Source organism: Calliphora vicina, chromosome 3, assembly GCF_958450345.1.
Source record: "Calliphora vicina chromosome 3, idCalVici1.1, whole genome shotgun sequence".
Classification (NCBI taxonomy): domain Eukaryota; kingdom Metazoa; phylum Arthropoda; class Insecta; order Diptera; family Calliphoridae; genus Calliphora; species Calliphora vicina.
The window spans coordinates 21291903-21309089 of NC_088782.1; the positions used below are offsets into that span (position 1 = coordinate 21291903).

The following is a 17187-nucleotide window of genomic DNA, read 5'->3' on the forward strand; positions in this document are numbered from 1 at the left end:
GAAATGTATGTTTTATATACATTTTTTCAGGTGTGCATAAGGAAAATTTTCAAAATTTTGAATCAGGAGTGATAGCCTAAAATGAAAGATTCGTTGCGAACTAAACTTAAAATTCCATGTAAGACAGTATAAATATGGTCATTCAAATTGTTTGTTATTAGAAAAACCTCTTTTTTTAAAATAACAACTATTTCAAAGCTAGATGGACCAAAAGTTACCAGTACAAATTCAAAATAATATGGTCCTTCATTTAGTTAATTTTTAGAAAAACTTAATTTTGATTAAAAATCACAGGTACTTCAAAGCTCGTAGGACCAAAAGTTAGCAGTGAATCCATTTGAAATAAGATTGTTGTATGATTTGAAGAATTCCAAGTACATTTTTTTTTTTAAATTACCAGCCGGAACAATTTAAATATTTTGCATACCCCGTTTTTATGTGGTGCCAAAGCTTTATATTACTACATTGGAACACATGGATACAGATTTGTATCCAACAAAAAAGTAGTTCATTAAACTGTAATCCTGCTAATAAAGGCTAGCAGGCAAGTTAACGAAATTACATCTTCTTTAGCGGGTCTAATGATATTCAATTCCAGGCATATTTGAATATTTAACTCAGTTTCCTTAATATATGGCTAAATATTCGAAATACCGACAAAGAAAATATTATACAAATTTTAACAATTTTTCAAGAAAAAACCTTCAAAATTTCAAATTCTTTTTTACATAATTTTTTTATTAAAACATAAAATTCAATTGCAGCTTAAATTCAACATGCTTAATGATGGAAGACATGAGTGACGGGAGCAGCATGAACAACGGGGGTAACGAGAGCAGCATTGGAGTGAAGTTGGACATGGGATTGATGGGATACAGCGTGGCTAAGGACGGGAGTGTGGACAGTTTTGACTACGGGAGCAGCATGATAGGTGTGGACCACAGGAGTTTCCACAGTCTTGACTACGGGAAGAGAGTGGACAACGGGGGCAGCATGTACAACGGGAGCGGATTCATAAGTGTGGACAACAGGTTGAACAGCATGAACGGTGGTCTTTACAACGGGTGCAACAACGGGAGCAACGACAGCTTTGTTGTGGACACGAGTGAAACTTTGATGCGATACAGCTGAGGGAGCGCTGTGAACAACAGAGCCAACTTTAGCCAACACAGGCTCTTGGACAATAGTATGATGTTCAGCCAATAAACCGGGAGCAGCCAAAGCTACAGAGACACAGGCAAAGAAGGCAAACTGAAAGAAAACAATTTTAATATTAACACATTTTTTAAGAATTTTTTTCAGTTTGTAAAACTTACGAATTTAAACATTTTGCTTTAAGTTAGAGAAGTAATGAAATGCTTATTTTGAAAACTCAAAAGAAACTGATGATTTCTACAAATCTAGCAAATCAATTTATAGTCACAATAAAAATTAAGGAACGAACGCTGCTTAACGCCTACAATGAACTTGAACTTTATTAAGACAACAGATAGCTGTCAATTATTTCAATTTAATCCTATTAACAACAGTGGTGTTACACCCAGAATTTAAAACCAGAATACACAAATCAAATTATTTCAAATACATACAATTATTCTTAAAGCCAAACAAACACACAACAATTGTTAACAATCAATTGTTGAACCTCTAAGAAAGCAAAATCAGTAAAGAAAGAACCACACTTGAAGTCTGGGTACAACCTTCGTCAATTAAACACAACTACAATACAGCATTTAACAATTTAACAATTTAGGTTTATGGCCAAAACAAACTAAAAATATATTTTTGTTTTATTCCCGCCATTAATATTTTACTACGAATGCGTGATCATGCGGCTGTAGAGCATAAGTTGTCTATAAGATTAATGCTGGCTCATAATACACATGAAATGAAGGCCAAACAAACCGGCCAAAACACTTAACCAGAGTGTTTTTTTATTTTTGAATAAATTTAAGGGATTTGTTATGACTGCGACATTTCCAGATTATTTGCGATTTTTTTGGTTTAACTATAAAAACTAAAGTGAATTTTAAAAACATCATTAGTTTCTTGCGAACTTTTAAAAACAAAACAAACAAACTCCATCCTCTTTAAACATGTACAAATCTGTAAGTTTTATAAAATAATTCTACCAAAACATATACAGCATCCTTATATTTTGTATTCCTTTCTTATTTTAGATTGCTTGCATTGCCTTCTTCTGCTTGGCTGCCGTCAGCGCTGGCGTTATTGAAACCCATCATGTTGTCCAGGAACCTGTCCTAACCAAAGTAGGCTCTGTTGTCCATTCAGCTCCCTCGGCTGTGTCTCATCAAAGCTTCACCCGCTACCACAACAAAGCTGTAGTTTCTCCTGTTCTCACTCCAGTAGTTAAGACCACTGTTCATGCTGCCCCCGTTGTTTCGGTCGTTAAGTCCGCTCCAGTTGTCCACACTTATGAAGCTGCTCCAGTTCATACTGTACATTCTGCCCCCGTTGTCCACTCCTACCCAGTGGTACATTCCGCTCCCGTTGTACAGCATGTACATGCTGCCCCTGCTACCTACTCTTTCCACCATTAAACAAAATATAGATTGGAGACAAAGACGGATTGTGATATGATTTGTTCATTGTTAGTTAATTTTATAAAATAAAAAATTATTCGAAAAAAAATATTGAACCTCGACTCTATTTTTTGATTTTTAAAAATTGGAAAATTTCATTATTTAGGCCAGTGCTTTCTTACCTGGGGCGTAATTATCTCAACATTTATGCTGAGATTTTTGTGTACAATTTAAAACTTCGGGATTCACAATAGATGACGTATCTTTTGAATGCGGTTTTTGTCTTTAATAACTTATATGTCATTTTGAAGGGATATTTATTCGCTCTTAGTTATTGAACATTATAGTGTAATGAACAAAGTTTTTTTTGCCTCGAAAATGTCGAGTTTTGTACCAACAAAGCGTCAATACGGGAAGTTTTGCTGTACTTCTTTAATTTAAAAACAAGTAAGAAAGTATGGTCGGTCAAGGCCGACCATATAATACCCTACACTAAGTAAAAGAGCAAAAAAAATTTTTTCTTTTAAAATATCAATAATTTATTTTCGTGAATGAATTTCGGAAGAGTGCTATGATGGGAGCTATGACTAATTATGGACCGATCGCCATGAAATTATATAATGTTATTTATGTCTATATGAAAGCTATTGGTGTTTAATTTTATGTGTAGACCAACATTTTTAAAAGATTTATGCTCGTTAAACTGATTTTCGGAAATGGGCCTTATATGGGAGCTATGACCAATTATGGACCTATCACCTTGAAATTAGGTCGTGTGATTTATGTCTTAATGAAAGTTATTTCTGTTGAATTATGTGTATATACCAAAATTTTTAAGCGATTTATGCACGTTAAAGTGATTTTCGGAAGCGGGTCTATATGGGAGCTATGACTAATTATAGACCGATCGTAACAAAATTTGGTGACATGAATTTTGTATATATAAAACTTATTTGGAGCGAAATTTGTGTAGATACATAGATAAATTAAACATTTATGACCGATAAAGTCCAATTTCGGAAGGACATTTGTATGGGGGCTAGGTGAAATAATGGACCGATTTCAGCCAGTTTCAATAGGCTCGGTCCTTGGGCCTAATAAATAATATGTATCAAATTTGATCGAAATATCTTCAAAATTGCGACCTGTACTCTGCGCACAAGGTTTACATGGACAGCCAGCCAGCCGACCATATAGCTTTATTAAATGGAAAATCAAAATTAACCAAACAAAAACACAGACTATAATATTTCCCTTCAACAAATCCCCTAAGAGAATACCTAGCATTCCTCTTACTATAGATGGTGTAGAAATTCCTATTTTAGAAACGATAAAGTATTTAGGCATTTTCCTTGACAAAAAATTAACATTTCGACATCATATTCTCCAGTCATGCGATAAAGCGATTAAATGTGGGAGGGCATTGTTTCCCCTGCTAAATCATAAATCAACATTGAACCACAAAAACAAAATATTGCTTTACAAAATGTGTATTCGTCCAATAATGACCTATGGGTGTCAAGTTTGGTCCGAAAAATGTGCTAAAACATATCTTAAGAAAATGCAAATAATTCAAAATAAAAATCTAAAAATTATATTTAACTTGCCCAGGCGGTTTTCAACTAATAGACTTCATACAAAATTTAAACAGGATATGTTTATAACAGTTATTAGTAAATTAACTAAAAAATTTGAAGATCGAAACAGATCTTCAAATTATGATATAATAAGAAACCTTTAACATTAACACCTTTTTTAACTTTAGAAATAAAGTTAAAGTAAGGTTTATTGTTGAGCGTTTCTTAAAGATTAAAGGTTTTCTCTATCTTTTTCCCTTACATTGTAAATAACATATAAACAAGTTGTGTATTTTTGTCATTAAATTAAGCTAATATTTGTTGCAATACTTTTAAGTAAAAACTCAAAAGATGTATTTAATAATATTTATATATTTTTAATGTAATGATGATAGTAAACTAAATAAATAAAAAAAAAAAAAAAAAAAAAAAACTTATATAGCCTCATACACATCGTTGAATTTGGAATTTGAAATATCTATCATTACACAGAGAAAACAGATTCGTTATTGCAACCGAATTTGTCGCCAATCGAATTTTGTCGGTTGCACGTACTATCTCAGAATTCGATTGAAGCAACTGAATATATGATACGAGCCCAAATCTATTGCTGAATTAATGGTACACGCAACTATTAAAAATGAAACCATTCGGTGCTAAGGATTGATATGTAGGTAGGGGTACCTAAATATTTTTTATTTTAAGAACAAATTATATGCAAATTTATTTTTTCCCAATTTATTTATTCTTAATATATAAACATAATCTTATGATTAAACTAATAATTGTTAGTATTACAATGAAACAAATAATGTAAATATTCATGCTATTCTTGTCGACGCGTTGATATTGTTAGGTTTCTATTGAGACCTCAGTCATATTGTCAAATTCCAATGCAAAGTTGAAAGTAGAATAAAAGCAAACAAGCATCATTTAAAAATACAAGCGGATTGTAGAGATTCTCGTGTTCTAAGATATGTATATGAAAAACGTTCCAAAGATTATTAGGCTCCGATAGATAAATCGCACATTTTTGTAAAAAGCAGCAATTTTCCTACGGGGATTTCTTAATGGAGTCCATATTTACTTCCATATTTACATTAAGGCTGATAGTGATTAGAAAAACGCTACTATATCTCTTCTATTTTGAGCTCTCCAAATTCATCCAAATTTAATTGCAAAAATTAAAATAATTTCAAATAAAGTCTTGCTAGCTATAAAGGAATGAGAGATAAAGCTCCCAATCTTCATTAAAAGCTGACAATTTCTGGATGCAGATATTTGTTATTTCCGTGTTAGTAAATCTGAAATGGATTTAAACACGCTATTAAGACATAGTTATATTCACAATTTTAAGAAAAGATAAAGCTAATATACTTACCCATTCATATCCATCAGCTAATTTGAAATTTTTAAATTTAAAATTCAATAAAATTTATCATATTTTGTATTTTTCATTTTCAATATTTTATTTTATTTTAGAAATGTTATTATACAAAAATGTCAGACAATTTTCTGTCGGTTGAGAACACCGAATTTGATTTTCTTAAATCATAATCGAATTTTCGATTACATGAACTAATAATTGGAAATGAAGAACACATTGCTGAATTATAGTTAGTTACTGTAGACGAATTCATAATATACATTTTATTTCATTCATTATCGGTTCATCCAACTAACATTAGAGTTGTTAGTACCATAATTCGGTTCAAATTAGGGTCTTTCTATCCATAACATAGAAAGTTAGTTGAGTTTATAATCTTTTAATAATAACTATAAAATTTCAGTTCATTTGATTAAATATTAATAATAGTAACTGATTTCCAATCGATCTGTTTTCTGTGTGTAGATATCCATATTGCCCATATTAATGAATTTGTAATCCAGATATAGATAAAAAATAGGCCAAAAATCTAAGTTGTCTCGGGTTTTTCCTTTTATACTAGCCATTTGTGGGCCGATTTTCTCTATTTTAAATAACCGAGCCGGAAGAATTCCCGATATATTGATGTATGTTTGTAAGTTGTTTGGAGGCTACGGAAAGTTGATTTCAACATAAAGACGGACATGGCTATATCAACTCCGCTATCTATAATGATCCAGAATATATATACTTTGTGGGGTCACAAATGAAAAATGTAGAAATTACAAATGGAATGACAAACTTATATGGTGAAGGGTATAATGACGTGTCCCAGGGCGTGTAAAAGGTTGGCCCAGTCACTTTAACTGGGCCAACGCCATGTTAAAGTGACTGGTTATTTGCATATAAATAATTAGTAAGATTCACTTAACTCACAACTACTTAGGTGATTCAACAAAAACTATGGGTTTCTGGGAAGTAGTTGCTAAATCCTTTGTTCTGAATTCTAAAAACTAAGAAGCACTTGACCGTAAATTTAAGACACAATCAATGAATAGATTTAAATTGGTTTAAAACGGATGAACAACAGGGAAACAAATCCACTTAAAAGGAAGGAAAAAACAAATGCGTAAAAAATCAATATAATAACAATCATGCAAATTGATCTTCTTAACAAATTCCAATGAAGATACATGTTGCCAGGAAATCTGTTTGCAAAGCAGTTACAAATCTCAATAACGGCATAATGATTAAGAGAAAATCCTAGGGTAAAACGAAAGGCTTAAGGAATGAATTAAAAGCTAAAAGGTGGAAAGGAGGGAAGACGATGTTGAGTGTGTACGTCGAGTTAATGGTAACATTTTAATACTTTTAGATCATTAATGAAATATGTATCATAACACTATACAACAAAATCAAATTTTTTCTAAAATAACAAGGTCCGACCGATAAATTTTGATAGAGGAGACAAAAAAAAGACACGTGTATCGGCATTTTGAAAGTTTACATCTGAGTTTCATTTGAGGGGGTGTTAAAGTTTCCCAACTCTGGCACATTCTTATTGTTAATCGTCATAAGAAACCATGTGATCCTTACATTTTAGGTATAAAATGTGTTCAGCAAAGTTATGTAAAATGTTACGGAGAATATTTTTGTAGAATATGTTAACCCTCTAAATCCTCAAGGCATGGGTCTTTTTTGTCCTTCTTTTAAAAATGAGCAAAAAACACCATTAAAACAGGGATTTAAGGGGTTAAAATGTTCTGCAAAAAAATTATACGTGAAATTTTACTATAAGTCCCTGAATATATCAAAATTAACTTACGGTTAATTTCGTAACCTTATATCTTCTAAACTAATACAGATACAAACAAAATTAATAAAGTATCTTATTCCCTTAAAAAAAAGCTGAGAGGTGTTTTGTACTTTTTCGAAATTTTACTGTATTTTGGTACTTTTTTGTCACCATAAATATAAACCAACTAGCTGAACCCGGTCCGCGTTGCTGGCCTTTAGAAAACACCTGTTTTATATTGCATCTCGATCTCGATTTTAATATACAGTGTCGGAAAAAGTCGGTAATCCAACCTTCAATGTTACTGCATGTGGTGGCATTTCGGCTGGTTCCAATGAATTCAAAAATTCGGTAGGAGAATTGACGACTTGTTCTTCGTTCATTACTGTGTCAATCAATTGTATGTGGTCATCGAGCTTGTTAACATCATAATTTTTTGATTAAAAGTAGATTTCAGATGGAAATTTCTTATTCATGCACCTAATATGCAAGAGTAAACAAAATTGTTTACCACAGACCGAAAATCAAAAGTCTGACTATACACTGTTACCAAAAAGGCTTTTCTGAAGATTCCATGAAAATTTTATAAAAAACGGTCCAGCCATTTTTGAGTCCATACGGAACATACATACACACATCCATTTTTATGAAATATATGGCATTGGCGGTATAATGTAAAAATTGGATTTTTACACGCCCCTCCGCCCACAGACCGAATATTAAAAATCTGACTATACAGGGTTACCGCTGGGCTATTCCCTGAAAATTGCATTCAAATCGGTCAAGCCGTTTTTGAGTTCATTCGGAACATACATCCATTTTTATATATATAGATGAAAAATGTTTGTATGAGAAAATTCGAAAATCTTCTTTACGAAAGCACCGATGATACCAGTTTGGAGCTAATAGGTAGAAACATTTTTTGTATTTTATATATATAGATAGATAGAAGATTAGCATAAAAATAAATTTTAAATCGTATTCTTTACTTATCAAAAAATGCCAAATATTAAAGGGATATAAAATTGTGTTTAATTTTGGTACTTTTTTCATAAATTATGTTTTTGTATAAATTGGCATAGCCATATAAATAAATTTGAATAAAATTTTACCATCGGAATGGGGACAAAAAAGTACCAATGTGGACCGGAAAATACATTTTATTTGAAATTATTAAGCCAATTTTAATACAATTTTTAACATTAGTTCTTGGATTCATACAAAAATTAACTAACTCGAGTGAAAAAGTGTATATTGGGCCAAATCGGAGTATTAATTTTTGGTACTTTTTTAAAACATATTTTTTTCTTGAGCACATTAACACAGATTTGAGAAATATCTCTAGCAAACTGCAGTATTTTTAAATTTCAAACTTTTTTAATATTTTAAATTATTTAACTTATCGACATTAAAGTTAGCTGATATGTATCGGAGTGAAGTTAGGAATAGAGAATAATATTTAGATACCAAAATGCCAGAACTGAACTATAGGTAATTTTTCGATCTTCTAATGGTACTTTTTGAATTTTCTTTAATAATGGACCTAGAAATATGAAATGAAGCATCAAAAATGCAATCTATTGGCCAATTCACAATTGATGTCATAAATATTTTTCAAACTAATTTTTTGAAACATTAATAAAAAAAAAATTACATACAACGATACAACGATACAACGCTACAACACCAATTGTAAATTGGGCATATATTTTACAGAAAAATTATAGAAACAATTTAACCCTCCGTTAGTCGCAATCATTTTCAATCTAAACTAGTCGCAATGTATCAAATCGATATCAATAAAAAAGGCGCGTTTGAAAATAATCTCTTTACTTTTTATTTCGAAAACATAACAATATAAAATGCAATGTATTTAAAAGAGCATACAATAAATACAATAAAGAATACAATAAAATTGCTGTAAAACTATTACTTAATTAAAATTTAGTGTGATTAAAAAAATTTACAATAAAAAATGTTTGGCTGTATCAACCAGATCAGTTGCGAGTAACAAAGGTTTAAATGAAAATAGTCTACATAAAAAATTAGTTCAGCTATCCCACTACTAGTGCATCATTAGAGACCTCTTGGACTACCAAACCTATATAGTGTGTTACGAGTACCATTCCAAAAATGGCCATTTTTACTTACGATCCTCTAAGAATTTTTCAAAATCATATTTTTTTGAAAGTCAATATTCTCAAATCCCAAAATCAGTTCAGCTATCCCACTAATAGTGCATCATTAGGCACCCCTTGGACAACCAAACCTATATAGTGTGTTACGTGTACCATTCTAAAAATGGCAATTTTTACCAATGATCCTCTAAAGAATTTTTTCAAAAATCATATTTTTTTGAAAGTCAATTTTATCATATCCCAAAATTAGTTCAGCTTTCCCACTAATACTGCGTCATTAGGGACCCCTTGGACTACCAAAGCTATGTAGTGTGATACGTCTAGCATTCCAAAAATGGCCATTCTAAAGAATTTTTTCAAAAATCATATTTTTTTGAAAGTAAATTTTCTCAAATCCCAAAATTAGTTCAGCTATCCCACTAATAGTGCATCATTAGGCACCCCTTGGACTACCAAACCTATATAGTGTGTTACGTGTACCATTCCAAAAATGGCCATTTTTACCAATGATCCTCTAAAGAATTTGTTTTCGAAACAGACATCCAAATTTGTAAATTCTATAAATATTTTAGATATTTCATTATTACAGACCTCATGGAGTACCACTTCAATATAGTTTTGGTCATGGACTTGGTCCCATTCTCCTGTATTAGACTCCTAAATATACTACCTCTTAAATACTATCTCTGTTAAATGCATAACAGTGCACTGTTAACTGCAAAATAAGCTCTGTTACAAAATGTGGTTTGTGTCTCTACTAGTTAAATACGAATTTATCTTCACACACATAAAAACAATATTATATGCAATTTTAGTAAAATTGTTTTATGCTAAATTGCCAATTTTTAATTTGATAAATTCACTGAAATTTATTGTTGGGGGATAAGCTAGTTCCTATGCGCATTTCACTGGTTGCTTATATATATGGTTGAGACAATCATGTGAATCGTAAGTTAACCATATTATGGTTACCACAATCATGTAAATGGTTACTGTGACTATAATATAGTTAAACAACTTGTAACAATATTGAAATGGTTACAGTAACCATGCCCAACTATATTTTTTCTCTGCGTGAATAGCCAAAAAAAGATGTTTGAATAAAATTTTTTCTTAATTTTTTTTTTTAAACTTTTGTATTACAATTAAATAAACAACGCACAAATCATAGCACAAATAGTCAATTCAGGAACTTAATGATGGAAACTGTAGGCAGCGGGTACAAAAGTTTTGTGCACAACAGGAGCTGTATGAACAACTGGAGCAGCATGGACAGAGTGTACAACAGGAGCAGCGGCATAAGTGTGAACAACTGGAGCACTCTTGATCACAGATACGTCTGGAGCGGCATGAACAGTAGTCTTGACCACGGGAGTTAAGACAGGACTAACAACAGCCTTGTTGTGATAGCGGGTAATACTTTGATGTGACACAGCCGAGGGAGCTGAATGGACGACAGAGCCAACTTTAGCTAAGACAGGTTCCTGGACAACATGATGATGGGTTTCATAGAGACCAGCGCTGACAGTAGCCAAGCAGAAGAGAGCAATGCAAGCAATCTAAAGGAACAAATTATGGATTTGGTATGAGTCCTATAAAGTGTTGCAGATGTATTATTTTAATTACTTACAGATTTGTACATGTTTTGAAGAGTTGGGTTTGGTTGCTTTGTGTTTAAAAGTTTACAAGTAACTGTTGATTTCTTTGAAGTGCTGGTTTGTTTTTATAGTTTTAAGTTTCATAGATAAAACCAAGTAGTTTGATGTTGTTATAGTAATACACAAAAAAAAAAGTTTTCAATTATAAAACGCACTTGTTTTGTTTGGAGCTGGTTTATTGACCTCGCACAAAAATTAAAGAAAAATTTGATTTTAAACTTATAACATTTTGTTAATTTTTCAATGGGTATTAACTCCATACAAAATGTTTCATTGGAATAAAATTCAGATCGAAGATTGATCCCCTTAAAAAAAGACATTATAGTGTGCCCTGATAGACTAGACAATAGTGTACTGGACTGTCAATCTGAGGATTACGGGTTCGATTCCCGCCATAGACTCTGGGTGCATCTGCAGACAAGCAAAACGATTCGCAGTTTGTGTTTGTAAAGCTCTTACACCGAAAATAATTTCAAAAGGCATGAATCATACAACATTTGAGATGAAATATACCTGTCTAAGGACTCCAGATTTTGTTCTTTTCGTCACACACTAATTGCTGCATAATTAGAATTAGTAGATACGATAAGAATAGTAAAGTCCCAAAACCATCCAAATAATAACATTAATCAGGTAAATACTCCCACATTTTATCATGCACTTTCTTAACATCATAAATGTTTCTTTAATTAACATTAAAATTCGTTTTCTATGTACATTAATTCAAATTAATTTGATGTGTGTGCATGATTGTTAACACAGCGTCAGAGTCACCTAAAAGATTAATACTCTTTGGCCAAATGAAGGTCGATAAACCTGCTTCAACCTAAACAAGTGTGTTGTGCAGTAATTAAAGGGATTTTTATGATTATAACAGATCAAACTCAAACATTTGGCCACGCTTAACATACACAAAACATAAAATAGTACAGTACATAAAATAGTAAAACAGTTTCTTGTGAACTCTTAAAAACAAACCAACAAATTCCAAATCATTAAACATGTACAAATCTGTGAGTCTTATCAAAAATATCACAAACAAATCTTCATTATAATTCCCATTTTATTTCTAGATTGCTTGCATTGCTCTCTTCTGCTTGGCTACTGTCAGCGCTGGTCTCTATGAAACCCATCATCATGTTGTCCAGGAACCTGTCTTAGCTAAAGTTGGCTCTGTTGTCCATTCAGCTCCCTCGGCTGTATCACATCAAAGTATTACCCGCTATCACAACAAGGCTGTTGTTAGTCCTGTCTTAACTCCCGTGGTCAAGACTACTGTTCATGCAGCCCCTGTCGTAACTGTGGTCAAGAGTGCTCCAGTTGTCCACACTTATGCTGCTGCTCCTGTTGTACACTCTGTCCATGCTGCTCCAGTTGTTCATACCGCTCCTGTTGTGCACAAAACTTTTGTTCCTGCCGCTTACAGTTTCCATCATTAAATTGTTGAATTGGACATGGCAGTATGCTTAATAATGTGTTCGTTGTTTATTTAAATTAATTGTACCTAATAAATTATTTTTGGGAAAACTATCTACTAAATTGTAGTAATTATTTTTACAAAAATCTAGATAGCTTTTCAGATAATGTTGAGTGTTGTTTCCAAATGCATGACGTTTTAACCCTCTAATGCCCAAGCATACCCAAGGCACTCATCACAAAAATGCCAATAAATGCAAATATAACTGTTTTTGCATTTCAAAAACTCATGTAACAGTTGCTAAAAAATGCACTTAAATTATTTTAAAAAGCTTTCAAAGTTTTTGAAATAAAATATCAGTTATATTTGCATTTATTGGCATTTTACGATGAGTGCCTTCAGGCATGCTTAAGCATTAGAGGGTTAAATGATTTACATGGAATTTTAAATTTTTAAGTTTAAAATAATATGGTCAGCTAGCTATCTTCATCTGTTTCTTATAAATAGTTTAAAACCTATTTGAAATATATCTTTCTTGAAAAATGTTATCTTTTTGCTTAACTAAAAACGTGTCTCCTCCAAAAATATAAAGGATTTTCTAATAATTTTAATAGAATAAGCTGTCTGTGATTTATTGTATTAAGGATTTATTATATGACATCGTCCAAATGTCTGCAGCGGCTTCCAGTTTTGTTTGCGCAAATTTAAGTCACAGTAACGGGTTTAAACCGCACGATCCACAGTAGTATAGAAAAAAAACAAGTAAGAGACCTGTATTCGGCTGTGCCGAATCTTATATAACCTTCACCAAATTATACTTCAAAATAAAAAATTTAAATATTTTTAGGTGAACAAAATTTTTTTTTTCAGTTTTTTCCTTTTTTGTAAAAAAATTTTTCGAATTGTTTTTTAATTTTAAAATTTTTTTTTTAAATTTTAAAAAATTGTTTTTTTAAATTTTAAAATTTTTTTTTTTTAAATTTCAAAATTTCTTATATACATCGCTGCAAAGGTCTTTGAAATATCTATCATTAGATATCCATATTGTCTATATTAATGACTTAGTAATCCAGATATAGGTCAAAAATCGAGGTTGTCCTGGTTTTTTCCTCATATCTCAGCCATTTTTGGACCGATTTTGCTGATTTTAAATAGCAAACTTTTCGAAAGCATGTCTGACAGAATTATTAAAGATTTGGATCCCGAAGATATCAGGGGTCTTCAGAAAATTTATTTCAACAGACAGCCGGACAGTCAGACAGACGTACATGGCTTAATCGACTCCGCTATCTATAAGGATCCAGAATATAATCTGTAACTTCTAAAGAATATAATCTTTAACTTCTTAACGCTTAGTCCGAATTTGAATGAAAGAAGAAGTGTTGTCGAGTTTAAGTTTTGAATTTGGTCCGCATGGGCGCACCAGAGGGCGGCCAGGGTTCCCCAAAGTGGAACACCTCGCGTATGTTAGATTTTTATAACTATCCTGTTACTTCGTTATATAGAATCTCCTCGACGAATACTACTATAAATTATCCCTTATAAATAAGGAGATATTCGCATTTGAAAATTAAATTTTCAATATTTTTACACACCCTACTCCAGTTTTTTGATAATAGCGGGTCGAAATATTTCCCGATTTTCTCCATATTGCTTTTATTGAACTACAAAACAAATGTATATGTCAAACAAGAAAAGAATTGGTTGAAAATCGTGACTGACTGGAAAGTTATATGCATTGAAATTTAAAAATGCTAAAAAGGCGATTTTTCGCTAATTTTTGGGAAAAAAGTACTTTATTTCTTTTTAAGTTATCTAAAAAATTTCTAAGATAAAATTTATACAATAAATATTTTAAATGAAAACAAATTTGAAAATTGTTGATACCGAGGGACCATTTCCATCCAAAAAAAATGCCTATTTTTATGTAAAATTAAAACTAAACAATTCTAAAATTGCATAGTTGGTCTGTCATTTACTTTCCCAGTAAATACTTGCATCGAGAGAATAAAATCAAAATTTACAAAATTATTCTCTTAAATTCTCCAAAATAGTAAAAAGTAAATGAACGTTTTTTCACAATTGTTTTATACACACAATTTTCTTATTTTATTCCTTTTTAAATGTATAAATACTCAAACTGTCTTCAATTTTATTGAAAATTCTTTTTTTTAATTTTTTCACCACAAAAATAAAATTGTAAATAACTAAACAATAACACAAAATATATGAAATATAAGCTGCTAACTATTACGAGTTCAAAATAGAACTTGTAATAGTTTGCAACGAGAGAACACTCTCTAAAATTTATAGGCTTTTGATTTTTTCTCTACTTGCAAGTTTTTTGAGTTAATGAACGCTTTTCCAGTAACAATTGTTAATAACTAGTAACAACTTTTAGTTATTGAACAGAGCTAATATCAAAATATAGTAACTCATTTTAGATGGCAAAATATGTTCTTAATTATTTTTCATTTTCGACACTTTTTTGGAAATAACGGGATTCCTGATTATAAATTTCAAAATTTGTTTTTATTTTTCCATTTTCAATAGAAAAATCTATATAAGAGTAAAATTTCATTAAAAAATATTAATAAATAAAAATTCAATTTCAATTTGAAAAAATTGTATCTTTGCAAAAACTCATGTCATATTTTTCAAAAAAGTATTCCATGAATTTTTTAGTTGTCAAAAGTTATATATATTTTTGAAAAATAGACCTATATAACATGTCTTATGTTTATGATTTTTATATGGCAAATTAATTAAAAAATCGCAGAGAATTTTTTTAAATTTTTAGATTTTATTTTGAAACATTTATACAATATACATTTTTTAAAGTATTGACCATAGTTAGCTATGAACTTTTTCATCTTTCTAACAACATATGGATTCCAAGCCAAAATAACTGCACATCTATTGAGGCCACTAAACAATCAAGCCAATATGAAGTGAGACATATCCCAGAGAGAGCGTTCTGCTTGAATCGAAACAAATAATAGTCGGACGAGGCAATGACTATACCATAAATCGGGTGAGGTAAAACTTCCCAACCAATCCTTCAGGTATTGCAACATGTTTCCGATCGTTGGCATGATGGAGTATTACGGTTTCCTATCTGGCCGCATATTCTGGGAGTTTTTCGGCAAATGTTCGCATCAAATGAATCAGTTGCATTCGGTACAGGTTCTCTGTGATAGTCTGGCCAGATTTTAGCAGCTCATAAAAGTTAAGACCCTTTAAGTCCCATCAAATACAGAGCATTGCCTTAGCGCCATGGATATTTGGCTTTGCTGGTTGTCTAGGCTTCACATACGATCTGTTATGCTTCGGTTTATCGTAATGAGTCGTATTTTCATCGCAGGTAATGATTCCGTGCAAAAATGGTTTTCTTTTATAGCGTTCAAACATCATTTCGGACATGTAAAATCATATTTCATGGTCTATCGGCTTCAATTTGTATGTTACTCAATTTCCCTGCTTTTGTATGAATCCTGCTGCTCGTAATCGTTTTGAAATTGCTGTTTGAGTAGCTCCCAATTATTTTGCAAGCTCTGTTGGGGTTTAAGAACAATCGTCATGTAGGCATTACCTAAAATGCTTTGTCTTCAATCTTTTTCTGGCTGGCTTTGGCGATCTTTGTCTTCTGTTGCAAAATCACCACTTCTGAACCGAACAAACCATCTTTCGCACGTGGGGGATACAGAGCATTATCTGTTGGTGTCAATTCGTCTGGTTGTCTCGGCTTCACGTACGATCTCTTAGGCTTCGGGTTATCGTAATGGATCCCTCGTTCGTTGCAAGTAATGATTTGGTGCAAAAATTATTCTCTTTTATAGCGTTCAAGCATCATTTCGGATATGCAAAGTTGTCTTTCAAAGTCTGTCGGCTTCATCTTGTATTGTACCCAATTTCCTCCCAATGATTTTCATAGCTCTTGTTGAGTTTGACAACAATCTTCATGTAGTAATGTCTAAAATTTTTGGTCTTCAATCTTTTTTTGGCTGACCTGACCTTTGTCTTCATGCCAATAGCGCCACTTCTTAACCGCAAAAACCATCTTTCGCACATTGATACCGATGGAACACATTAACCGTAAGCTTTCACAGAAAAAACAATTAGTGTTTTTGCACTAAGTATGTTTTTGTACACAATGTAATGATAACTTATGTCCAGATTACCAAATAATCCAAATTAATGATGTTCGGATTATCAAGATTTTACTGTATGTCATTTTGAAGGGTTCATATCTTCGAAAATGTCGAATTTTGTTTCAATTATTTCATAATTAAATCAAGTATTCATTTGCTCAAAAACAAAATTTCTTAATATTTTCTATTGAATTTTGAGTTTTAAATTTGATTATTTTGACAATTGAATATACAATTTTCGTTGGTTGAATTTCAAATACAAAAATTATTGAATAGATCATTTTCGTAATTGAAACACAAAAAATAACAAAAATGTGTTTTCAATTACGAAAATTATCTATTCAATAATTTTTGTATTTGAAATTCATCCAACGAAAATTGTATATTCAATTGTCAAAATAATCAAATTTAAAACTCAAAATTCAATAGAAAATATTAAGAAATTTTGTTTTTGAGCAAATGAATACTTGATTTAATTATGAAATAATTGAAACCAGTTCAATATATGACAAATATTTGAATTGAAACGGTTTAAGAAATAG

General features: G+C 31.4%; 4 protein-coding genes across 4 annotated transcripts; 2 read left to right on the forward strand and 2 right to left on the reverse strand.

The window, feature by feature from the left end:
* Nucleotides 1-710: 710 nt before the first annotated feature.
* LOC135954744 (retinin-like) lies at nucleotides 711-1377 on the reverse strand. The gene is made up of 2 exons (XM_065504970.1): nucleotides 1317-1377; nucleotides 711-1251 (listed from the first exon to the last, which is right to left on the reverse strand). Exons 1-2 carry the CDS (start codon nucleotides 1326-1328, stop codon nucleotides 781-783), a joined length of 483 nt encoding a protein of 160 aa, XP_065361042.1. The 5' UTR covers nucleotides 1329-1377; the 3' UTR covers nucleotides 711-780.
* A 651-nt stretch (nucleotides 1378-2028) lies between these two features.
* Nucleotides 2029-2652, forward strand: LOC135954746 (pupal cuticle protein C1B-like). Its single transcript, XM_065504972.1, has 2 exons — nucleotides 2029-2108; nucleotides 2181-2652. The coding sequence occupies exons 1-2, from the start codon at nucleotides 2097-2099 to the stop codon at nucleotides 2559-2561; spliced, it is 393 nt and encodes a 130-aa protein (XP_065361044.1). The 5' UTR covers nucleotides 2029-2096; the 3' UTR covers nucleotides 2562-2652.
* Nucleotides 2653-10612: 7960 nt separating this feature from the next.
* On the reverse strand, nucleotides 10613-11061 carry LOC135955332 (pupal cuticle protein C1B-like). The gene is made up of 2 exons (XM_065505685.1): nucleotides 11050-11061; nucleotides 10613-10978 (listed from the first exon to the last, which is right to left on the reverse strand). Exons 1-2 carry the CDS (start codon nucleotides 11059-11061, stop codon nucleotides 10613-10615), a joined length of 378 nt encoding a protein of 125 aa, XP_065361757.1.
* A 980-nt stretch (nucleotides 11062-12041) lies between these two features.
* On the forward strand, nucleotides 12042-12607 carry LOC135954612 (pupal cuticle protein C1B-like). Its single transcript, XM_065504806.1, has 2 exons — nucleotides 12042-12090; nucleotides 12151-12607. Exons 1-2 carry the CDS (start codon nucleotides 12079-12081, stop codon nucleotides 12514-12516), a joined length of 378 nt encoding a protein of 125 aa, XP_065360878.1. The 5' UTR covers nucleotides 12042-12078; the 3' UTR covers nucleotides 12517-12607.
* Nucleotides 12608-17187: the final 4580 nt, after the last annotated feature.